General features: G+C 40.3%; 1 protein-coding gene across 1 annotated transcript in view; it reads right to left on the bottom strand.

The window, feature by feature from the left end:
* Window positions 1-27,500, bottom strand: part of LOC307028867 (amine oxidase [flavin-containing]) — a 52,351-nt gene that overhangs the window by 5,983 nt on the left and 18,868 nt on the right. The window contains exons 2-9 of the mRNA XM_079664227.1: window positions 21,617-21,711; window positions 20,588-20,725; window positions 9,683-9,787; window positions 8,299-8,390; window positions 6,944-7,085; window positions 4,254-4,403; window positions 2,699-2,858; window positions 1,800-1,896 (exon numbers count right to left, since the gene is read on the bottom strand). Of these exons, the coding sequence (XP_079520353.1) occupies window positions 1,800-1,896; window positions 2,699-2,858; window positions 4,254-4,403; window positions 6,944-7,085; window positions 8,299-8,390; window positions 9,683-9,787; window positions 20,588-20,725; window positions 21,617-21,711 (979 nt within the window). The remainder of the gene's footprint in view (window positions 1-1,799; window positions 1,897-2,698; window positions 2,859-4,253; window positions 4,404-6,943; window positions 7,086-8,298; window positions 8,391-9,682; window positions 9,788-20,587; window positions 20,726-21,616; window positions 21,712-27,500) is intronic.

The following is a 27,500-nucleotide window of genomic DNA, read 5'->3' as shown; positions in this document are numbered from 1 at the left end:
CTTGGAGTGGTGCAAACCGAAACCTACTGATTTAACACTACAACTATAGATGTCGAGATACTACCATGTTGAATATTAAATGAAAGTATAGTTTATTTGAATACATTATTGTTTACAGACGAGAGTAGCATGTGACAACATCCGGAAACCAAACCAGCCGTGAAGCATTTTCTGTATGTTTTAGAGTATTGATTACAGCGTTTAGAATGTGTTACATGAAAAGTGATGAAAGAGAATATGAGGAGAAAAGGCGTGTTAAGCATATATTGAAGGTGAAAAGTACCAATCCTCTGTTTAAATGCAACAACGGACATTAGAGGCGAGGCGAGCCGGCTGGCGGGGAGGAGCCAGCAGAGGATATATAATGGCACCGAACGGGGGATTCGCGCTTCTCTTCTCTTGCTCATGAGAGCCAGATCACAGCTGTTTTCTGCCGGAACAATATTCTGTCTGTAACACTACCGCGCCTTTTTTAATTAAAGTATCCCATTTGAATCTTTTCAGAGACTCCATTTCGTCTCATTTTAAAGCTTCTCTCCTGGACGCGAGAATAAAGACTATATTTAACATGAACACGAATCAATAGATTAATTTCGTGACTATAACACGAAATGCCGTGAGACTGGGTTGAATGTTCAAAGTTCACTTAGTCTACGAGGCAAATTTGAGTGTTGACTCGCGTAAACTTTAAGAAATCCAAATACCTTGCATCGATCCATTCAAGTGCTTTATTAGAAAGTTCAGTTGAACAGCTGCCGACTTGCAACATTTTGCACGGCATTTAAATTAAATAAAAAATAAAAAACCAACAGGCGTACGGATGTGCGGTCAAAACTTCACCTATAGACTTCTCCTAGAACTCTGATTTCTATAGATACATATTAAGAAAACATAAAACTAGCAGTCTATAATGTCATAAAGATAACAAAACATTACAAAAACGGTATACTTATAATCCATAATTATTCAGTTCATTAGAGTTAACTTAAAAGAATATGCAACCGGCTCACCAAAACATAAATAATCTGCCTAAATGGCTTTTACAGTAAATCTTTATTCTGTACCACAAACAGTTTTTAGACAAAAGTGTTCTTCAAATGTTGCGGTTTTTACATTTTGGGGTTTTACAGCAGAATATTAAAATTCATCTTGTCATAACCTATTGATGACATTGATTCTATCTATCTGTATCTAAATATCTACACTTTTAATCATATTACCACCGCTATTCATTGCTGTCAGACATCTGTTTCTGACAGCTAACACATGCTAACTAATATGACTTGTTAACGTGTCTAAAACTCTTTTGCTTCTGCTTCACGTCCACAGGACTACATGTCTAAGCTTCCTCACAGTATAACAATACACATCGGTGTAATGCTAAGGTGTCATAATGATTGTAATGGCAATTTCCTGTTTCTATGTCCAATACATTTTTGTCATTACGTCACAGAAGGGCTGAAGAGTGATCCAGACACAAACAGATGACTTTCCGGTCCTTTGGTTCAGTTTATAATGAGGTTTATTCAGCGTTTACATACCACGGTTTAATCTTATAGTTTAGTTGTTGTGTGGTGAGCATCTGCCGGGCTGGTGGAATCGGTTTGCTCTCTCCTTCTGTGTCATCCCCTCTCCTGTCACCTATGACCTCTTTATATAAACCCGGTGCAGCTAAACCCCGCCGCCAAGTGTTCAAAAATAATATTGCACTATATGTATAACTTAAATAAACTGACACACCAACAACACCCATACAATGGCTCCTATAATGATAATTGTATTAAATATAATATAATCACCCCATGATGGCGGGTACACTCCCATCGGGCTTTGTGTCATCCAGCGTCAGACCAATGGGAGCGCCTTCCTCCTCGATCACCATGCTGCCACAGTAACCTGGTGTCGAACAAGGAGAGTCAATGTAAAATACTGCATCCTTCCCTCTCTCCTGAAACAATATGAATCTGTGTTTGAGTCCCTTTAGGTAATTTTTAGCTTCAATGGAAAGTTTGAAGATTCAAGGCTTCATCATCCGATTCAGATAACTGAAGTCTCAGGCTCCTCAAACAGAGCAACGTGAATATATATAGGACATAAAACAAATAAAACAAATAAAATAGTGCAAGAGAATGTTTTGAGATGTGCAAGTAAATACAAATAGAATAGAAATAGTGCACGAAGACTCTATACACAAGTAAATGGAATGATATATTAGATCATTAATTAGCAAAATGCAACAGATGAACAGTCATTTGCTTTTAAACTGAAGAACACCAAATGTTAAACGACAAACACAACTCCCTATTCAAACTGAATATCGCTTAAAATGTACCTCTTAACCTCCGTAACAATGAAAGAGTCCTTAGCACACAGTATTGCCTTTGAGAAGCTACAGCATGCTCAGTTTTAAATAACCAAATATAAGACAAGATAAGATGGTACTTTATTTATGGAGAAATTCAGGTGTTCTGACGTGGAGCTAATCTGAAGTAAACATTGAATACTGCTTTCTATTCCTCCATCTTGGGACTGTGTAACTCCCTCTCTTGGATATCAGCATGTGAAGGACACTGTTCAGGAACTAGTTGATGCTCTGTATGTGATGACTCCTTCCATTCTGGAGAGGATCACAGATACATGGATCCTGAGATTGAAGCTCAAGCCGGGGACCAGGGAGATTTTTCTAACACTCACGTACCCTTTTTCCTCCAGAAGTTCTCCTTGTAGTACACCATGCACTTGATGACAGAGCCCATGGGCACGCGGCTGATCAGCTGGTTCCTGAGGGGGGGCAGCTCGGGGCTGAAGTGCATCTTCATGTTCAGGCCGGGGGGCGTGGCCAAAATCACATACTTGGCCTGAGAGAGAAATCACACATTTTAAAAGAAACACAGGGGATGCAAACACACATTGGATCACATGGTTGGAGGCTGCCAGCAGAGGGCAGCACAAAACAAGCTGTGACTCAGAATGTGGTTGAGTTTTATAGAGTGGCGAAGTCCCTCCCCTTCCGGTGGAGCTCCATGGGACCTTATTTCAAAAAAAATTATGTATTGAAGTCAATGGAGAGAGAAAGATTTTCTTTCGATCCTGTTTGAATTGTGCCACGAGTTACACATATGATGTTTTTCAATTTAAAAGATAATTTTGCAAGTTATTTTTTTTTAAAAGTGTCGTAAAAATGTGAATTAACACTTTTTTTGGTGTGAAACCGCTCAATGAACTACATCTCCCATCTCGCACCACACACCCAGACGGCCGTGACGTTGGCACATTTCACTTCTTTCTTTCAGAATGAGGCGGAAAGTATTAAAAGAGGTGAAAATCACTCCAAGTCTGGGCATGTTGAGAGCTGTACACACACAAGGGGAGTTAGTCGGTTCCTAAGAGCCAGCATGCGGGACCGGGATTCTGGGATTTGTAGTCTTTCGAGTTGAGTATTTTTCATAGTGTTATATTTCAACAGTTTTACGACAAACTGACTTTTCTGACATGGAAATTATTTTTTAAGATTGACAAACATCATATGTGTAATTCGTGGCACAATTTTGACGGGATCGAAAGATAATCTTTCTCTCCATTGACTTCAAAACATAATTTTTCAGAAATAAGGTCCCATGGGGCGGAAGTAGAAGGGCGTGACTTTGCCTCTCTATAGTCAAATCTCTTCCTGTCTCGAAGAAAAGGGTCTATAAAATACATCTGTCTACGGGTCAGAATTCCTCTCAGCATAAGCTTTGTACCGATCACGTACTTGGCCTGAGAGAAAAATCACACATTATAGAAAAAGAGAAACACAAATAGGATAAAACAGAGAGCTGCATCTCATGGCTGCAGGCGGCCAGCAGGGGGCAGCACCGATTATTTTTCAGACAGTTTTTAGACTACAATATCACCACAAAAAACCTTTCTGTCACCTTCTACTCATCTACTCATCCTGTTATTCCTAGGTTTTAAATAAATGACACCTTATAATTGTATTAATGGGACAAAATAAAAACAACAGACACTCAAGTCCCATTTTAAAATTAGATCTTGTTTCCAGTACAACTTTCCCAGTATAATAGAGAAATAATCAATAATAATGAAGTGTGTCAAAAAGTACTATATTTAATTCTAAGATACAGTGGAGTAGAAGTAGAAAATAGCACAAAATGTGTGTGTGTGTGTGTGTGTGTGTGTGTGTGTGTGTGTGTGTGTGTGTGTGTGTGTGTGTGTGTGTGTGTGTGTGTGTGTGTGTGTGAGGTGCTCACCGTGTACGTCTGTTTGTCCAGCGTCTGAACCTCCACCATGTCTCCGCTCTGGTCGATGCTGTAGACCGGAGACTCGAGTTTCACAAGGTCTCCGAGGTCGTCTGCCATGAACTCGCTGATCTGACTCGATCCGCCCACAAACTTCCTCTCCTGGGGGTCAAGAGGTCAAGAGGTCATAAATACATGGGGGGCAGCCATTAATCATTACAAAGAGCCTTTTATGAGTGCAAGAAAGTTTGTTTGTCTTTCTTTTCCTTATACCAACTGTTGGGAAAATACTGAATGTACTCTTCCAATATGAGAGTAAGTAAATCTACCTATCTACCTTAACATAAAAATAGCTCCCTGTTGTTAATCATACTTCTATTGAAATGTTGTAAGCCCTAAAACACTCTCTAACGAGCAGGCGCTGAACAAAAACACCATGTTCATCACACATTTAAGAAAACCTTGACACATATTGCTGAGCTGCATATGAAATGAATCCTCATGTTCCCAGCTTTCAGACCATCTACATCAGGGGTTCCCAACCCCCGGTCCACGGACCGGTACCGGGCCGCGGAGGTGTTACTGCCGGGACGCGAAAAGCTGTGAGTTAACGTAATCATTCGTAGTAATTTCTTTTTCTTTTTCGCACCTATACCAGTCATATTATTTCATCCAAAACATACAAAATAAATAAAAATTGGTTAGCATAAGGTCTCAGCCTCTCGTGCGCAGAGAAAGTTAGCAGTGCGCCAATAGGAAGTGGATCACACAGGAGACAACCGTTTAATCACAGACTGTTATGTTTGTTGGGGAATGGCAGTGCATACATTATTTAAGATATATTTCGAACTCGGACTTCATTTTAAGGACGTTGCGGCCAGGGGTGTAGAGCTATTTTTTTATTTGTAAAGCCTCCTTCACTTCATGAAATGGCTGCAGCATCAGGAGGCAGCCTCTGAGAAGTGCAGCACCAGCGCGTACACACCGCCTTCACTGTGTTCCCCACTGCAGGCTGCTACGTTTCAACCACACACACCTCCACACACACACACACACACACACACACACATCGAACGGCCCGATTATTCCCCCTATTACTCGTTGTATGAAGGAAATGTCCGGTCACAAAGGCGCATGATGTGTGTGTGTATGTGCTCTGCTCAGCTCCGCTGTGTGTGTGTATGTTCGGTGTGTTTGTGTGTTTCCAACAACGGCATTTGTTTTCAAATGACCATGAACAGTAATTTACACACATCTGGCCAACTCCATAGGTTATTATGGCTGGCAAACAAGCCCAGGGGTCTCACTGACATTTCAGTTATATCAATATGTGAACAGCGGTCCTAATTTTTTGTTTTAATTGTATCTTGGTTTTAATCTTTGTTAATATGTTTTGGATTCATATTGTTATTTCTTCAGGCTGTTAAATACAATTAGCCTCTGTTGCCACCTGCTGGTGAGTAAATATTCAAATCAGTTAAAATTGACAACCGGTCCGCAAATCTTTTTTAATGTATCTGCCGGTCCTTGGCACAATAAAGGTTGGGAACCCCTGATCTACATCACTCCCACTGCTATCCCCCTTTAAATATCCTTTGTTCCCAGTAAAGAAAGACAGTAATGGCGCATTTCCACTACAGTGCGGAGCTCGCTTTAAGCGTGCCGTGCCCGGCCCGTTTTTGGTTGCGTTTCCACTTGGCGTAGTTCCGGCTAGCGGGTACTATTTCACAGTTTTTCTGGCCGCATAAAATCGAGGTTCTTTCCGGGCCAACAACCAGGCTGAGTCGGGCTGAGTATGCTAAACTAGAGAGAGAATCGCTGGCAAGGGGGCTACAACTACAACAAGATAAGCTAACGTTATATATGCTCCAACCGTCCACACTCACAACAACAGCCTACAGACATAAATAAACCAGCGACTGTATTCCCCATGACACAGACAGTCTGTGGTTTGGACTTGTTTCACTTCTATCTAGTTTCTGAACAGATATGAGGAGCTGTGAGCTCTGAGGGCTAACGGCTAACGGCTGATGTTGGTTTCGTGGTTCTCATTGAAGATGACGTCACGGCTCCACCTACACTGCGTTACTATAGTTACTGCCCCAGCTCCTAAACTGTAATGGAAACACAGCATAAAGTGAGCCTGGCCTACCAAGGCCTAACGAGGCCGAGCCATACCGAGCGAGGCCCTGTAATGGAAATGCGCCATAATTGGGAGGGGGAGAGGAAGAGGTCAAATGGGAATGACCACAGATCTGTCTTCATCATCCTCTGTTTCCCAGTCCTCTTCCTCAGTGTCTAGGCAACACAGGCACTCAGCTTTAGAAAGTACCACAGCAGAATGTCCCCCCCCCCTTCACACAAAAAGCTCTGCAAGAAAAACAGCTTTTGTCCGGCTCATAATGATGCCAGCAAACTGAGGGAAGGTTTCAGGATTCAGCAGAGGGATGCATCTCAAAAACACACACACACACACACACACACACACACACACACACACACACACACACACACACACACACACACACACACACACACACACACACACACACACACACACACACACACACACACACACACACACACACACACACACACACACACACACACACACACACACACACACACACACACACACACACACACACACACACACACACACACACACACACACACACACACACACACACACACACACACACCTGTCCTCCGTTGGTGGTGGAGAAGATCCTCATGGTTCCTCCGCACTGCTTCACGTACCAGAGGAACCACAGAGCTGAGACCTCGTGGGGTTCAGAGGTCACGTTCACGTTCACAAACAGCTTGGCGAAGCGGAGGACTTTACTGAAAATAAAGCAGAACATTCAGAATTTAATTTAAAACACAGAAATATGAAATACTTTTGTGTCTAATTCTCATTCAGGCTCCATGGACCTGTCAGCTCCGGACAGCGCAAAATGCGTACATGAAGCGCTACGTCATGAACGCAAGAAATCTACCCCTCGTGGGGGAGCGCTCATGTGATTGGCTTAGAATGGAGGAGACATCTGATTGGCTACACATAGAAACAATTACAAGTACGAATCGGGTGAGCGTCAGGGGAGTCTCGAAAGACCCACACACGAATGCACAGCGATCCGTGCACAGAGAGCGGGTTGTGTTTCAGGTGCAGGGGATTTAAACGGAAAACAAATAACTTTTTTCTGTATTTGGATTTTATTTACATGAATATGAAACGGAACACAAGTGTAGATCCTTCTGTGTGTGTGTGTATTATGAGACAGCTATAGTTGCTTTACAATTTACTGACGCTTTTAATCCGAAGTGATTTATAATAAGTGCATTTGACCATGAAATTATAAAACTAAATCCTGTGCATTAGTCTCAAATAATCAACACCTTTTGTAAGAGTCCCTATCATGCAGTTTTTGGGAGTTTCTCTTTCCTGTATTGTGTTAGAACTATTTTTTAATGAACAAAAAAGACTGATTCATGATGCGTTTATATCACTGTGTTTAAAAAGTAAACTTAAGATTTCCCAGTTATTACATAAACTCCAATAACCCTTAAAATCTAACAATTTAAAGATGGGGTAGGTAAGTTTGAGAAACCGGCTCGAGATACACTTGTTGTTATATTCCATGGAATGCTCTTAACATCCCGATAGCAATGAATATCTGAAATGCTTTGACAAAAAATCCATAAAAAATGTAATCTGTGGAAGCCGTGGCGCTGTAAAAAGCACGACCAATCATCTGAGCCGGCCCGGCTAAAGTAACTGGATGGCCTACCTGCCTGTCAGCCTTCCATCTGTGCACAAACTGATCTCGTGCCCTCATTGGTCATGTGCGCGTTCGTGTGTGTTGGAGGAGGGGCTCTGTGAGGAAGTGGCAGATCTTTTCCGGCTGTGTATTTTCAAATTCTATCGCACTCGAGCTGGTTTCTCCAAAATGACCTAACCCACCTTTAAGCAATTTAATTGCAGTTAAGGAAAACCAATTGCTTAATTGAGAGATATTACCAATATAATGTAATCATCTGTTCTCTCCTCTCTTACCTGGTCCAGCAGATCTTCTCAAACAGCTGCAGCATGGTCATCTTGTCCCACTCCTCGGCATGGGGAGCCCTCCAGGGGGCCTCTCTGGGGATCTGAGACACAGAGGAGAGGTGGGAAGTAGTTGAGTACAAATACTTTGTTACTGTACTTAAGTACATGTTTCTGGTATCAGTACTTTACTCCAATACTTATTTTTATGAACACTTTTTACTTTGACTTCTTACATTTTGAACACAAATACCTGTACTTTCTACTTCTCACATGTTGAACTCAAATACCTGTACTTTCTACTTCTTACATGTTGAACACAAATACCTGTACTTTCTACTTCTTACATGTTGAACACAAATACCTGTACTTTCTACTTCTTACATGTTGAACACAAATACCTGTACTTTCTACTTCTTACATGTTGAACACAAATACCTGTACTTTCTACTTCTTACATGTTGAACACAAATACCTGTACTTTCTACTTCTTACATGTTGAACTCAAATACCTGTACTTTCTACCTCTTACATGTTGAACACAAATACCTTTACTTTCTACTTCTTACATGTTGAACACAAATACCTGTACTTTCTACTTCTTACATTTTGAACACAAATACCTGTACTTTCTACTTCTTACATGTTGAACACAAATACCTGTACTTTCTACTTCTTACATGTTGAACACAAATACCTGTACTTTCTACTTCTTACATGTTGAACTCAAATACCTGTACTTTCTACTTCTTACATGTTGAACTCAAATACCTGTACTTTCTACTTCTTACATGTTGAACACAAATACCTGTACTTTCTACTTCTCACATGTTGAACTCAAATACCTGTACTTTCTACTTCTCACATGTTGAACTCAAATACCTGTACTTTCTACTTCTCTCATTTTCCAAACAGGCTGGTTCCTTTAGTCTGAATGTGTGTTTGGTGGCGTGATCATTATTATTTAGAGTCATTGCGTGCCTATTGATTTGAACACGATCCGTGTATCCATCATTTCCTGGTCTTCTCTAAAGAAGAGGGACCAATGGAAACGTTGTCATGTTGCCGTTGGTCACCATGGAAACATTCATTAGCTAACAATGACATTATTGTTCTATTAATAGAAAGGGAGGTCAGGTACTCTTTAAAACAGCTGCTAGTTATGGGTACTTTTTACTGAAGTACATTTCAAAGCCTCTTTACTTTGACTTGAGTAAAGAAGTTTAGTCAGTACTTCCACTTTCACCAGAATATCTTTAAACACGAGTATCTGTACTTCTACTTGAGTACAGGATGTGTGTAGTTTTGCCTTCTCTGCACAGCAGGACATTTATAAGAATAACATATACAAATATAACAATTGAAAAAGGGTCAGAAAGGGTGATTCTCTCTTTACCTCCTTTCCCATCTCGTCCATCGTCCTCCACAGGTTGTTGAAGTCCAGCAGGACGAAGGGGTTCCACATGGGAGGAAAAGAGCCTTTGAACGGGTGAGACTTTCCCTGTTGGACACAAGTTATCATCATAATATGAAATACAATCTTAATCTTACTTATATTACAGCAACAACAACAAAGTTACCTTCAGCAAATTTATTTGAAAAGAGGCTGGTCAAAAAGGAGTTCATTTACATTTGAGATGCAACGCTAAATGCTATGAGCTAAATGCTATGAGCTAAATGCTAAATGCTATGAGCTAAATGCTATCAGCTAAATGCTAAATGCTATGAGCTAAATGCTATGAGCTAAATGCTAAATGCTATGAGCTAAATGCTATCAGCTAAATGCTAAATGCTACGAGCTAAATGCTAAATGCTATGAGCTAAATGCTATCAGCTAAATGCTAAATGCTATGAGCTAAATGCTAAATGCTATGAGCTAAATGCTAAATGCTATGAGCTAAATGCTAAATGCTATGAGCTAAAAGCTAAATGCTAAACCATATCTGTTCTTTTACTGCACAACATGCTTTGTAGCTCCAGCTTTGTTAACTACACAAAAAATGCATACAAAATAATTGAACTACTTCATCAGTATGCACATATCCATGTGGTTGAACGACCAGCAGAATATTTTAAAATGTAGTTAAAGAACAAGTTTTATTGCATATCAAACAATGCTTTAAAATTCATGTTATCTCACATCTTAAACTCTCAAAGCCAAACTGTTGCAGACAGAAACTGATTTTGGCCGTTAAAAAATCCTCAAAATGATGGAATAAGCTTAAGAGCAGCTCTTAAAATGAGTAGTTAAAAGTGGACATGTTGGTATTTGCCCTACGGAGGAGGAGTGTTTGACCTTGACTTGACCTCCAGTGTGCTGAGTCAGCATGACTGTGAACAGAGTAAAGTTAAGTGCACTGTAAAAGCTCCATTATCGATGATCATGCAACATTTTACAACTGATCCAAAGATTGAGAGTCAGACAGTCTGATAAGAGCGTCCTCAGTCGAACCGCTGTGTGTGTGTGTGTGTGTGTGTGTGTGTGTGTGTGTGTGTGTGGGTGTTTGTGTGTGTGTGTCTGTGTGTGTGTGTGTGTGTGTGTGTGTGTGTGTGTGTGTGTGTGTGTGTGCGTGTGTGTGTGTGTGTGTGTCTACACTGCAGGACTATTTCTCAACCACACGATTTTGATTTATAAAGAAAAGAGAGGTTTCGACAGGGGTCAACCGACAGAATATACAGGCTATTCGTTAGGAAGACGATTCCTAGAAAGCAACGAATCTGTGTGAGGAGGAACGATATGTGTGTGTGTGTGTGTGTGTGTGTGTGTGTGTGTGTGTGTGTGTGTGTGTGTGTGTGTGTGTGTGTGTGTGTGTATGTGTGTATGTGTGTGTGTGTGGCCTTGCATTACTATCCTTGTTGGGACCTACATCTGTTTATACAGTCACGTGTGGGGACTCGCCTCTCTTATGGGGACAAAATGGAGGTCCCCATGAGGGGAATCATTAATTTTAGAGTGAAGACTTGGTTAGATTTAGGATTAGGGTTAGGCATGTGTTGGTTATGGTTAAGGTTAGGATACGTCTCCAGGAAATGCATGTAAGTCAATGTAATGTCCCTTGAATTCATGTATACACGGTGTGTGTGTGTGTGTGTGTGTGTGTGTGTGTGTGTGTGTGTGTGTGTGTGTGTGTGTGTGTGTGTGTGTGTGTGTGTGTGTGTGTGTGTGTGTGTGTTTTGGGGGCATGGGGGTTGTGAGAAAGACTGGTCTTTTAAATCTCTTTTTTCAAAACCCACTTTTCAGGAAATTGTGTGGATTAAAAAAAGAAATACTGATAGTAATTATTTTTATAATTATTATTATGATTTGTCAACTCCGGTACATTGTGATATATATTATTTATGTATATCTTTTTAACAAGGGGAAAATCTTTAGTTTATTTTTGTTGAGGTCGATCGTCAAGGTTTCTTCGTACACCGAAGTCAGCTTTCGAGGAATAACTTCATTTGAACATGAAGTCAATAAAGTGAAAGTCATAAAGATTGATTTTCTCACTGTTGCCGTGTAACAACAGGTCTGGAGATTTCGGACATATGAACACAGAAGAAGAAGAAGGAAGAACGTGGATGGATTGATTTGAGTAATGCTTAATAATAAACCATATCTTTACTTTTATTCCATATAAAAATGTACGCAAAAACATGTGAGTAAAACACTTTCTGTTGGCCTCAATGTAATTTAAACTTAAATCAATATTTCTATACATGTCCTGTAATATCGTGACGTCAAAATAATCACAATAAATATATTTGGCAAACCGTTTACGAGATACTTTTTATTGCGAATTTGAAACAAACCAACAAAATGAAGTGTACTAAAGTCCATCTGCTTCAAACAAATGAAATGAGGTTCCTGATAAATGTAATCTTAGTTTTATTCAGCTGACATGCAAACAGATAAGACTTACACAACATGCTCTCTTTATCATAAGGTATCATTAACAGCGGTGCCATTTCTCAGGTGCTCTTAAAGCGTGCAAACATGCAGATGGCTGCCCGCTGTTTGTTCATCTCTGATAACCAGCGACAGGGTTTAATAAAAGTCTGTGATAGGGACAGCTCATTAATAAATCCACAGTGAGTCTGATGATAAGGGAAGCTGCTCTCTTGGATTACAATCGCTCAGAGAAAAGCCGATCGGCTACGCAGAAGCTAACGCTAATTACACAATGCCTCGGCACAGTTTAATGCTAGCTGCTGTCCAGTGAAGACATGCAGACATACTGGAGATCAATGGAAGTGTAATCACATGTTTTCTACTTCTGTTTATTACCTTCAGGCTGTGCATTATAGGAAACATTAACACACTGTGTCTGTTTCGTGCTTTTTGATCGGGATAGCTTCTTAGCTAATCCAAAGCTACTTACAATCTGAAGACAGCGTAAATGTGTATCTTAGCTTATTGGAGGGCAAAGTGATTCCATAAGTTTAAGGGCTACGTTAAGATGTTTAAGCATAGACTGTATGTATAAAGGGTTTTAGTGTATTTGCATGATATTGCAATTATCTTGACCAGGATGATATGCTGATTAGATTCTCATATGGTCGTTTACCAGACGTTATTCCATGTTATTCTGAAGGTAGGGCTCTTTAGGGCTCATGTCCCACAATTCCTCTTTTTGCACTGCTCACTCCTCTTCCAGCTGATAAGCATCGTCACTTAATCATTTCTACGCCACCCTGACGGCTCTATTGTAAGATCAACGGTAACATATAGACACTTGGAGATCCATAATGTCCTAACATGCACTAAGAGGGAAGCTTAATATAAAGATACAGCAAACACACATCAAAAGCCTCTGTCTTTAAGAAATGTAGAAGGGACTCGTATTGTATGCAACACACACACACACACACACACACACACACACACACACACACACACACACACACACACACACACACACACACACACACACACACACACACACACACACACACACACACACACACACACACACACACACTCTTAGAGATAGACAAACACACTGTCTAACTCTGATAGAGGTGAGCAGCTTTGATGAAGGGTGCTGCCATGGAGACGTGGCAGGAAGCTAAGAGTGGCGAGCGTGTGTGTGTGTGTGTGTGTGTGTGTGTGTGTGTGTGTGTGTGTGTGTGTGTGTGTGTGTGTGTGTGTGTGTGTGTGTGTGGATCTTACACTGATAGTAGCTAAGGAAACACAGTCACATAGGAGCTGCCATATGGACGGATTCACATAAAAGCTTCACATCACCAGCGCTGTCCAATCAAATCCTTTTAATAAACCAACAATTCTCCATTGAGCTGGTGACATTTCACACACTGTTGATGTAGGTCGAGCCAATAGTTCATCAGTGCTGAGCACACATAACAGATATCTACTTTAAAGAGTCCTCTCCTGCTGGTGTTCAGGTGTATATCAGTATGTAGTTTCTCTACTTTAAAGAGTCCTCTCCTGCTGATGTTCAGGTGTATATCAGTATGTAGTGTCTCTACTTTAAAGAGTCCTCTCCTGCTGATGTTCAGGTGTATATCAGTATGTAGTGTCTCTACTTTAAAGAGTCCTCTCCTGCTGATGTTCAGGTGTATATCAGTATGTAGTGTCTCTACTTTAAAGAGTCCTCTCCTGCTGATGTTCAGGTGTATATCAGTATGTAGTGTCTCTACTTTAAAGAGTCCTCTCCTGCTGATGTTCAGGTGTATATCAGTATGTAGTATCTCTACTTTAAAGAGTCCTCTCCTGCTGATGTTCAGGTGTATATCAGTATGTAGTGTCTCTACTTTAAAGAGTCCTCTCCTGCTGATGTTCAGGTGTATATCAGTATGTAGTGTCTCTGCTTTAAAGAGTCCTCTCCTGCTGATGTTCAGGTGTATATCAGTATGTAGTGTCTCTACTTTAAAGAGTCCTCTCCTGCTGATGTTCAGGTGTATATCAGTATGTAGTGTCTGTACTTTAAAGAGTCCTCTCCTGCTGATGTTCAGGTGTATATCAGTATGTAGTGTCTCTACTTTAAAGAGTCCTCTCCTGCTGATGTTCAGGTGTATATCAGTATGTAGTGTCTCTACTTTAAAGAGTCCTCTCCTGCTGATGTTCAGGTGTATATCAGTATGTAGTGTCTCTACTTTAAAGAGTCCTCTCCTGCTGATGTTCAGGTGTATATCAGTATGTAGTGTCTCTACTTTAAAGAGTCCTCTCCTGCTGATGTTCAGGTGTATATCAGTATATAGTGTCTCTACTTTAAAGAGTCCTTTGCGTGTGTTTGCTAATCAGAATTGTAGATAACTTTATTTGAGCAGACTGCTACTGATCTACAGTCCCAGGAACTCTTTTGGCATACATTAAATGTAATGACAGCCGTCTCTAGACTACGCTAAACCTGTTATTATTTGCAAAATAGGTGTTTTAAGGTTCAGGGCATACAGTTGGTGTAAATCAATAACCCTGCTCCAAAAGTGAAAATCACTTCTATGTGAAAGATAAAAGCAGAGGTCAATATTTACTGTTGATATCAGACTACACTCTCAAAAGGCCTCAAATACTCCTGAAATGTAATTTAACGTTTCATATCCGCAATTAAGACAAAAACCCTGCAATAAATAACATTTTAAAGGCATAATTCTGAGTGTTTTGATGATTTACCAGGCTGTATTTGGTTAGTAATCAAACTGGATTACATTATATATCATGAGGTGTTTGTAATAAACGTTTTAGCTTTTATATATAATGCAGTAAAAGTGTGTTTGTGTGTACACACCCTTCAGGCTATAAGTTCAAAGTCAATTTTTGAAGTTCTGATTCAACGACTTGATCACAGTCCATGTTGAGATAAGCTCTGTCTCTCTCTCACACACTTTCTCTCACTCACACACACACACACACACACACACACACACACACACACACACACACACACACACACACACACACACACACACACACACACACTAGGGGTTTCACCAACTAATCGACTACCTTTACCACTAGTCGGCGCTGTAGGCCCTAGTCGACTAGTCGTGAAAAAAATGGAGGTAAACGAGGTGCTACAAAACACGTCCGACATTCTTATGTATCGCAGTACTTCAACGAAGATGTAACCAACTCCACAGTGAAGTGTCAGTTGTGTACAGCTGTACTGAAGTACAATACAAAATGCATCTGCTATGCGCAACCATCTGAAGATGAAACACCCGCTGCCGACAGCTAGCACTAGCAGTAATGCTAGCACCAGTGAGCAACGGACCGGCGTCAGCACTGAACAGAGGCAAACGAACAGCAAGAAAACACGGGTCAACAGTGATGCGGATGATGAGCTCCGGGATTACTGCCAGCGGACCCCGCATATCGGCCACAATGGATAATCCACTGGAGTGGTGGGCAGAAAACGTGCACCGCTTCCCCCGCTTTCGAGGAGCTACCTGGCTATTCCAGCCACAAGCACCCCGAGTGAGAGGGTTTTTTCCCTGGCAGGCAACACTGTCACCCGAAAGCGGTCAAGCCTCCTTCCCTCACATGTCGATGCGTTGGTGTTCAAACCAAAAATATGGAAAGGTGGACGTTATCGTGGAGGACAGCGAATAAAGTGTTGCGCACTGGATTTACGTGGCATTTATGTAAACAAGAGTTTTTTGCTGTCGATTTTGGTGAGTCCAGTGTTTGTTATTTACTCAGCCATGTAACACAAATTAAAATGCAGTGTCTAATTTTACTGTATGAGTTCCAATATAAAATACAGTTGTACACCTCTCTTTGTGTGTCTTTATTATGACGTAACCACTAGTCGAATAGTCGACTGCTATTTTGAAAAACGTGTCGACTAGTAAATATTGGTAGTTGTGAAACCCCTAACACACACACACACACACACACACACACACACACACACACACACACACACACACACGGGGCAGTGCATTGATTTACAGTAAGGGTAGCTGCATCAGGGTACATGGAAAATCAAATCAGGTGGAGGAAACGACTGTGCTAAGGACACACTAATGAGATATAGAGCGCAGAGTAACAAAGACAAACATGGCCTCAGCGCCTCTTTCTTCCCTCCTTCTTTGTTTGCTTTCTGCTCTCCATTCAACCACTCAGGAGCAAAGAGAAACTGCATTACAGAAACCCCCCAGGCTGAGATTAGCATCTGTAGCCGGCGCTAATGCTGCAGAGCAGAGGGAAGTCTGTGAGGACTCTCAGGGAGGGAACAAAGTGAGGGCTTTTCTGCTGAACAATGCCCTGAGACAATATCAAGAAGCTGAAGCTCAGAGGGTTCAAACGCAGCCATAGAACACGCCTCCAAGCTGCTGCAATTAAACTGCCACTTCAAATTACTATCAATCTGTCAGAGCTAATGAGATTGATTTTAGTGCCTGATTCGAGGTGGAATTTAAGGGTTATTGTTAGAGATGTCCCGATCCGATCACGTGATCGGGGATCGGAGCCAATCACGTGATTTTCAAAAGGTCGGAATCGGGAGGAAAAAAATCGGGGATCGGGATTTCTTTTTTTTTTAAAATACTTTTTTTAAAATTTTGTATTCAATGTTACAAAACAAAAATGACCATGTTCAAGTCTTAAAGTCATCCCAGCCTTAGTTTTGGTTTCAAATGACACAACATCATGTATGTGTTGCTTCTTTGCGGCTTGTCTTCATAGACCTGGTTGCTTATTTCTCTCAAATCTGGCAACAGAGTGGGCGCAGTGTCTAATTGAAGCAGTAAGCTAACGAGTACTGATAAGCTTTATTTTGTTTTGATCCAATGCTGCACAACTGAACTGATCCAATGCTGCTGTGAAAGAAAGAAGCTATATCCATGTTGGATAGAATATCCAATTTAAATAAAAAAATTACCTTAAGGGACAACTTGAATCGGATCGGGAAAAATCGGTATCGGCAAATTGTCAAAATCAAATGATCGGAATCGGATCGGGAGCAAAAAAAGGTGATCGGGACATCCCTAGTTGTTGTAGGAAGTCTTACCACTTGTTGGGAGCAGACACACAGTTATTCATATTTAGAAATAATGCGTTATTAAACCACATCCTGCTTTGAATCCTCCCTGGGATTGTTGAGTAAAGGTGTGTCTATTAAACCGGTAGCTTGTTGAGTGTAAAATCTTTCTATGTGTCCCAAGCAGCCTTGGTGATCCATGCTGAAATCCATATGAGTCAAAGACGTTTGGAGATGTACTATTAATGAACATTTGATGTCTCAACACATATATGTTTAAAGATCAAACATTGCTGGATCAAAATGAGAAGAAATGCTGGTTTTTCCGTCTTGCTGAGTGTTACATGAGATGAGAAATGCTCCTCTCATGTATGTATAATATATATGAAGCAGCTGCTTAGCTTAGCTTAGCTTAGCATACTGAAAAAGGAGGAAACAGCAAGCTTAGCTTTGTCTAGAAGTAAAAACCACCTACCATCATCTCTAATAATCACTATGTTATGTGTAATGTATTTAAGATGTATAAAAAAGGGAAATGTACATATTGTGATGTTACCGAGTTTAGTATATGATTGTTTTTGGGACTTTAAAGGTGGGGTAGGTACGTTTGAGAAACCGGCTCGAGATACACTTTTTGTTATATTCCATGGAATGCTCTTAACATCCCGATAGCAATGAATATCTGAAGTGCTTTGACAAGAAATCCATAAATAAACATCATCTGTGGAAGCCGTGGTACTGTTAAAAGCACGACCAATCATTTCAGCCGCGGCTAAAGTAACTGGATGGCCTACCTGCCTGTCAGCCTTCCATCTGTGCACAAACTGATCTCGTGCCCTCATTGGTCATGTGCGCGTTCCTGTGTGTTGGAGGAGGGGCTCTGTGAGGAAGTCTGAAGGAAGGGGCAGATTTTTTCCGGCTGTGTATTTTCAAATTCTAGCGCACTCGAGCTGGTTTCTCCAAAATTAAATACCCCACCTTTAAGTTGTGTTGTAACTGTTAGGTTGCCAGTAAAACATTGCAAACTGTCATATGTCTTGCACTTCTTGTGGATTTGAGACGGAAGATTATGTTCTCAGAATCTCAGGCTTTTATTTGGAGTGGCTTTAATATAGCCGGAGTTATATGAGTTGTGGCTTTTATTTGAGTGATTGTATTACACTCAAGTTTTCGCTGACATGGCTTTAGCAAACAGACATAAACCTTTATTATGTGACGGCTCAAACTCAACTTAAGCGACCTTGGGTCTCATGAAAGGCGCTATATAAATCGAAGCTATTATTATTATTATTATTATTATTATCAGGATCACTTCTGGAAAGAATCCTAACTACTGTAACTGCAGTTATTTTTCATGTATAGTGTCTTGATATTTGTGTGTTGATGTTACACATGTAGCTGCTGTGATGCAAGGAGCATTTCAGACTTGATCTGACCATTAAAGTATTATCATCAAAGGTGGAAAGAAGTGGAGTACAAATACTTAGTGACTGTACTTAAGTACATGTTTCTGGCATCAGTACTTTACTCCACTACTTATTTTTCTGACACATTTTTACTTTGACTTCTTACATTTTGAACCCAAATACCTGTACTTTCTACTTCTTACATGTTGAACACAAATACCTGTACTTTCTACTTCTTACATGTTGAACACAAATACCTGTACTTTCTACTTCTTACATGTTGAACACAAATACCTGTACTTTCTACTTCTTACATGTTGAACTCAAATACCTGTACTTTCTACTTCTTACATTTTGAACTCAAATACCTTTACTTTCTACTTCTGACATGTTGAACTCAAATACCTGTACTTTCTACTTCTTACATGTTGAACTCAAATACCTTTACTTTCTACTTCTGACATGTTGAACTCAAATACCTGTACTTTCTACTTCTGACATGTTGAACTCAAATACCTTTACTTTCTACTTCTGACATGTTGAACTCAAATACCTGTACTTTCTACTTCTTACATGTTGAACACAAATAACTGTACTTTCTACTTCTTACATGTTGAACTCAAATACCTGTACTTTCTACTTCTTACATGTTGAACACAAATACCTGTACTTTCTACTTCTTACATGTTGAACACAAATACCTGTACTTTCTACTTCTCACATGTTGAACTCAAATACCTGTACTTTCTACTTCTGACATGTTGAACACAAATACCTGTACTTTCTACTTCTGACATGTTGAACTCAAATACCTGTACTTTCTACTTCTTACATGTTGAACTCAAATACCTGTACTTTCTACTTCTTACATGTTGAACACAAATACCTGTACTTTCTACTTCTGACATGTTGAACTCAAATACCTGTACTTTCTACTTCTTACATGTTGAACCCAAATACCTGTACTTTCTACTTCTTACATGTTGAACACAAATACCTGTACTTTCTACTTCTGACATGTTGAACTCAAATACCTGAACTTTCTACTTCTTACATGTTGAACTCAAATACCTGTACTTTCTACTTCTTACATGTTGAACACAAATACCTGTACTTTCTACTTCTCACATGTTGAACACAAATACCTGTACTTTCTACTTCTTACATGTTGAACACAAATACCTGTACTTTCTACTTCTTACATGTTGAACTCAAATACCTGTACTTTCTACTTCTCACATGTTGAACTCAAATACCTGTACTTTCTACTTCTCACATGTTGAACTCAAATACCTGTACTTTCTACTTCTTACATGTTGAACACAAATACCTGTACTTTCTACTTCTTACATGTTGAACTCAAATACCTGTACTTTCTACTTCTTACATGTTGAACACAAATACCTGTACTTTCTACTTCTCACATGTTGAACACAAATACCTGTACTTTCTACTTCTTACATGTTGAACTCAAATACCTGTACTTTCTACTTCTCTCATTTTCCAAACAGGCTGGTTCCTTTAGTCTGAATATGTGTTTGGTGGCGTGATCATTATTATTTAGAGTCATTGCGTGCCTATTGATTTGAACACGATCCGTGTATCCATCATTTCCTGGTCTTCTCTAAAGAAGAGGGACCAATGAAAACGTTGTCATGTTGCCGTTGGTCACCATGGAAACATTCATTAGCTAACAATGACATTATTGTTCTATTAATATAAAGGGAGGTCAGGTACTCTTTAAAACAGCTGCTAGTTATGGGTACTTTTTACTGAAGTACATTTCAAAGCCTCTTTACTTTGACTTGAGTAAAGAAGTTTAGTCAGTACTTCTACTTTCACCAGAGTATTTTTAAACACGAGTATCTGTACTTCTACTTGAGTAAAGGATGTGTGTACTTTTGCCATCTCTGATTATCGTATCGTATATATCTATATACGATACAGCTATCTAGCTGTGAGACTCACGTTGACATAATGCAACAGGCTCTCCTGCTCGTTGACTTTGTAGGTCTGGATGCCGTACTCTTTGGCCAATCGGAGGATGCGGTTCTGAGTCGGTCCGATGTAAGCCCCGCCCAGATCGACCCACTTTGTCTCCTTATTCTGGAAAACAAAAATAAAGAAAAACACATCACAACTGGGGTCGGAATGTATTTATCAAACGTGAATAAAGAATTAATCATTTGATTGTCTTTGTCGTATTTTATTTGGTGAAGGTCATACTGTTGGTGCACGGAGAGTTTAACTAACAACACTGCAACACGTGTTCTTAATAAGGACTTTTCCCAAGATTAGCAAATATATGAAAGCCAGTAAATATAGATCAACATTAGCCGGTAAGAATCACAGTGTTATTCTAAAAGTGAGTGAGTATAATATGTTTCTATTCAAACCACATAACCAGGCGAATCAGAAAGTCCGCTCAACTAACAGATAATGCTGAATAGCACACTGGAAAAAATGCTGCTCCAAAAACACGTTAAACAAAAAATGAAATCAAGCTGTTTCCACTTGAAAGAAGAAGGGATATTTAGATACATCACATCTTCTAATTATCTGGAGAACTCATTCTGAACTACATTTGACCAGAATCAGGAAATGTTGTGTTACAAAATAAGCGGCTAATGCTCAAAGGTTTTCTGTTTTCTGATGTTAATTGGTGATTTTCTAATAAATATGTAAAAACGATGTGTTTCATCTGAGATACAACTCAAAATAAGATGTTTTGACTCAACAAGATGAAGCATAGTCTAAAAACAAGACCTGATATCTCACTGCAGTGCTACTTCTGAAGTTACTATGTATTATATCAGGAGTAGATATTAGACACAGGTACTGGGCAAGATTTAGAGTTTTTGTAGTGTATTGTCTGAAACTAACCCTAAACCTAATCTCAGCGACATCCCTGGTTAAACAAACATTCAAAAATAACTACTCCCCTAAAGTCCCGTTTATTAACAGCATCTGAGTGAGTGTTGGCTCTCCATCTCTTACCCGCACAGTGAACGTTCGTCCCCCGACCCGATCCCTGGCCTCCAGAACAACAGGAGTCAGTCCATTGGCTTTCAACAGCTTTGCTGCACTCAAACCTGCAGAAGTGAACACAGAGCGGTAAGTCAAACACACACAACACACCTCCTGCATTCATACTTGTCAACCCTCCCGATTTTCGCGGGAGACTCCCGATTTCATTGCCCTCTCCCGGTTTCCTCCCGGGGTCATATTTCTCCCGCATTTCTCCCGATTTCTGACAAAATCAGATTTACACACGACTGTTTCCACTCGGACTTTAATACAGCTACACCAGCGCCGTATAGATAGAAGTCTATACGGCGCTGAGCTACACCATTGTTTGGTTTCCATGGTAACACGTCTCTTTAGTAGCACGCGCAACTCAAAGTCTGAGAGGGTGAAGCAGATATTCACAGAAAACAGAACAAGAATCAACAACTACTCTACTCTCTGCTCACTCCTTTCCTGTAAAATACAGGTCCAGCCCACACACATGCTCCATCAAGGACGGTGCTACAGGCCGCAAGGCAGTGCACTCACAACTACAATAAGCATGTTAATGTTAATCTAACAGCTCCGGCGATCCACTAGCACCCCCCCCCCCCCCCCCCACAATTTTGCATTTTGAAATGCTCCCGATTTGCCTGCATTACATGAGTACACTTGTGTAATAATCAGACATGGTGGTCATGCATGTTTGTTTTAAATGTGAAATGTGTGCAACTGTTGTAGAGGTGTAACTCCTGTCTTTAGTCTTCATTCTGTGTGTGGTGTTGCCATGGTAAAGCTGCTAAGAAGAATAAGGGGTTAAAAATGTTTGCCTCAGTGACACACCGTTCTTTAAAGAAGCTTTTATTCATTTCTTTGTTTACTTTAAGGTAGAGAAGATGGATGAAGGGGATTACTTTGAAAACCTTATAGAAAGATGGATTTTTGTATAAAAGCCAATCCTGTTTCTGTGGTGCCATCAATAGTTACACCAGTGCATGTTTTGCAATCCTATTATATACACTATGCCCAGGTGTAAATAGTCACATTGACTCCTGTCTTTAACAAATAACATTGTTTACTACATGTATGCTATTTGTACCATGCTATTAGTACCATTAGACACCCGGGTGCAAAGAGCATTGTTAGCTTGTAGGAGCTATGTGCAAATAGCATTGTTTACAACGAACACCCGGGTGCAAATGGAATAGTACACTAAGGACGCCAGGGTGCAAGTAGCATCATAAGCTACAGACATCCGGGGGCAAATACAATTGATAGCTACATACAGCTGTGTGCAATAACATTGTTTACAACGAACTCCCGTATGCAACCAGCATTGATAGTTAGTACGTACATCTGTGTGCAAATAGCATTGATAGTTAGTACGTACATCTGTGTGCAAATACCATTGTTTACATCAGACACACAGGTGCAAATAGCATTGATAGCTACAAACTCCCGGGTGCAGATAGCATCTGCCTTATTTGAGTTGGGTTTTTCTGATTTTCTATTGAATAGTTTCCGTTGTACACACGTCTCCCTAACATTTTCCTCCTGAATGACTTGGTTGGATATTGAGAGTGCTGTGTGTGAGATGGGAGAGCAGGGATAGAGGGGAAGAAACACCACAACAAATCACACACCAGCTGACCTGATGATCATGTGAGCAAAAAGAGAGAAGAGAGCAGACTGACCAATCAACCACAGAGTCTACGGAGGAAATCAGCTTTTCACACACTGACCTCAGGCGAACCCTGCCATAACTTTAATGCAATAAGCCAGGGGTGTCAAACTCAATTTCATCGCGGGCCACATTAGCATTATGGTTGCACTCAAAGGGCCGGTTGTAACTATATAAATATACTTATATAAATATATAATATATATATATATATAAAATAATGTATTATATTACATTACTGCCTCTGAATTGGACTATTATCGGATAGGGCAATAACTAACTAAGTTTGAAAAGCAGAAGTTCTAGATAAGTCTCTTCAGTGCGCATGTCACAAAATGAGATGCATTGTGGGACATGTAGTTTATGGGCAACCTGCTTCTGTAAAGTGGTAACCGTATAATAAACGTATTATATTCTTTGCAAGCTCTTGCGGGGTCACATCAAATGAAGTCGAGGGCCAGATTTGGCCCCCGGGCCTTAAGTTTGACACCCCTGCAATAAGCCATAACGTAAATGCACTCACGCACACACACACACACACACACACATACACACATGTGCAGTGGATTAGCGAGCAACAATGTCAGAGCAGAAGACGTTTAAAAGACCAGAAAGTGATTTTTATAACAGGGAGATGAGTGGTTCCTGAGATGACCAAAAGGATGTGGACACCCTAAAGTCACACCCATATAGGATTATTGAACATTGGAAATTATGGATCTTTTTAAACCTCCACTTTTCTTGGAAAGCTTTCCAATTTAATCCAATTCATCCAAGAGAGCAGGAGTGAGGTCGGGGAGTCGGAGCTACAGTAGAGTAGCAAAGTGGGAGAAAGAAGTATTCCCATTTTAAAACTCTTGGTACCTTTTCCAACCTTATACGTTTACGGTATGGCTTTACCTGTAATTATTTTTAACCTAATTTAGGAGTAAGTTTTGCATGTCGGTTTGGGATAGCTCATTAAACTACAATACCCATAAAGCCAGACAAGTCCAATAGCAACACCATTATAAAAGTCAAAAAGTAAAACTGTGTTTAAAATGATTTCAACAAACATCACTAACGTTATGTTTAGCTTCCGCTGCTGTTAGCATGTGTAGCATACATTTTAAGCTCTGCATCTTGGGAGTTGTAGTTGAATTTCCACTGCATGATTTTATGTACACAGGTTTTGTAAATTATACTTTTTTATCAATGAACCAGATATTTTCTAACAACAGTTGTTATTCCTTTCTATAATGAGGTAAGAGTTTTATGGCCAACTGTGAGTAACCAAACATGAAAGTTAACGGGACATTTATTATACATCTTGCAACCTATTTCATCCCAGATTTGTTGGATGTGGTTAAAATCAGATTTTAACACTTATTCCATTTCATTATCATGTTGAAACAAAGAAAAAGAGACCTCAAAATATCACCACAAAGTGTTCATAGCGCGTTAAATATCTCTGTAAGACGTAGCATTAACATTTCCCTTCCCTAAAAGCATGTAAAACATCCCCTATACATTCAAGTTGTTGTTTCGACCTTTACATATGAGTGGAAACTGAACTGCTGGTCTTCATACTCACATAAAACTCCTTAAATCTAAAGTAATTCACACTCCATGCAGAAATATATATATATATACTGTCAGTGTGCGCTCTCAGCAGGTTTCCACATCTGTGCAAATGTTTTCCTCAAGTCTTACCGATCCATCTCCACCATCTAACTCCCCTCCTCCAAATCCTGCTAAGCTCTGTTGAATCTAGCAAGATTTATATCAGTTTAAACATAGTTTGTCTGGTATTACCCAACTTCAGCCACACACACACACACACACACACACACACACACACACACACACACACACACACACACACACACACACACACACACACACACACACACACACACACACACACACACACACACACACACAACTTCAGTTTAAACATAGTTTGTCTGGTATTACCCAACTTCAGCCACACACACACACACACACACACACACACACACACACACACACACACACACACACACACACACACACACACACACACACACACACACACACACACACACAAACACACACACAACTTCAGTTTAAACATAGTTTGTCTGGTATTACCCAACTTCAGCCACACACACACACACACACACACACACACACACACACACACACACACACACACTCACACACACACACACACACACACACACACACACACACACACACACACACACACACACACACACACACACACACACACACACACACACACACACACCCCTCCCCCCCAGAAAGCATTAGCTCAGACCAGAGGAGGCTCACAAATCTTCCTCGCCAAATTGATGCCATTACCTGCGCTCGGCTGAAAAGGTCAGTGTCTGTTTGGAAAACAAAGAGCGTCTGTCTGCATCTCTTGTTTATGCCCATGGCTAATCACACAACACAACATCCTGTGGCTTTGATCAATACGCTTGTTTTGTCCTAATCATTTCTATATCAAAAGAAAAGAAGCCCTGTGTATGATTATAAGTAATAGATCAGAATAAGGCTTTCATTACTTCAAAAGGATTTCAGACTGAGCCCCCCCCCCTCCACCGTGAAATGAAGAATGAGCTTCTGTCCAAACTAAACTGTAGCTGAGAGAGAGAAAGAGAGAGAGGCAGAAAGACCACAAGAACAACTACAAATGTGGGATCATAAGAAAAGCAAATCCTGCATTTTCTGGTGGATATATGAAGATCCAAGGCTTTTATTGTCATTTGTACGTAGCTACAGTGTAGATATGTCAATGAAAATCTTAGGTCAAAGGCTAAGAATGTATAAAAGTAAGAATCAAAGAAACCAAACAGACGTTTCATGCATGTATCTGTTATTTCCTGGAGTCTGTAAACACTGGACACACATCTGCAGTCGTTCGTCTGCAGTATTTTGAACTACATACCTCTCACTGACAGCTGTTGACACTAACATTAGACATGTGCAGTGGGTATGTCTGCAATGTTTAAAACCTCCAGAGGCCCTCTACAGATTAGAGACCTGTGTTATCAGGGAAGGGTTATGTTAAAATATTAAAGAGGCCTTGTGTTCCTATAGTGTGTTTCATCACATCTGTGTTTTCTCTCCAGAGGGAGTTTCTCTCCTACTATGTTACGCTCACTCTTCTATTGGCTACAGCTCAAACACTTTGTACTTGATAGGCTGAGGGGCGGGACATCTCTAAGCAGGTTGACCAATCACAACAGAGCTAACCAATCAGAGCATACTGGGCTCTGGTTTCAGACAGAGGGTGAAAAGAGGTGCTGCAGCACAGACAGTATGAGAAGAGTAAAGAACTTTTTCCACATTAAAGCATGGAGACATGTAGAGACACTACATACTGATATACACCTGAACATCAGCAGGAGAGGACTCTTTAAAGTAGAGACACTACATACTGATATACACCTGAACATCAGCAGGAGAGGACTCTTTAAAGTAGAGACACTACATACTGATATAAACCTGAACATCAGCAGGAGAGGACTCTTTAAAGTAGAGACACTACATACTGATATACACCTGAACATCAGCAGGAGAGGACTCTTTAAAGTAGAGACACTACATACTGATATACACCTGAACATCAGCAGGAGAGGACTCTTTAAAGTAGAGACACTACATACTGATATACACCTGAACATCAGCAGGAGAGGACTCTTTAAAGTAGAGACACTACATACTGATATACACCTGAACATCAGCAGGAGAGGACTCTTTAAAGTAGAGACACTACATACTGATATACACCTGAACATCAGCAGGAGAGGACTCTTTAAAGTAGAGACACTACATACTGATATACACCTGAACATCAGCAGGAGAGGACTCTTTAAAGTAGAGACACTACATACTGATATACACCTGAACATCGGCAGGAGAGGACTCTTTAAAGTAGAGACACTACATACTGATATACACCTGAACATCAGCAGGAGAGGACTCTTTAAAGTAGAGACACTACATACTGATATACATCTGAACATCAACAGGAGAGGACTCTTTAAACTAGAGACACTACATACTGATATACACCTGAACATCAGCAGGAGAGGACTCTTTAAAGTAGAGACACTACATACTGATATACACCTGAACATCAGCAGGAGAGGACTCTTTAAAGTAGAGACACTACATACTGATATACACCTGAACATCAGCAGG

Source organism: Notothenia rossii, assembly GCF_949606895.1.
Source record: "Notothenia rossii genome assembly, chromosome: 2".
Lineage (NCBI taxonomy): Eukaryota > Metazoa > Chordata > Actinopteri > Perciformes > Nototheniidae > Notothenia > Notothenia rossii.
Note: the sequence above shows the minus strand (reverse complement) of the source record. Positions and strands in the feature narration are given on the sequence as shown.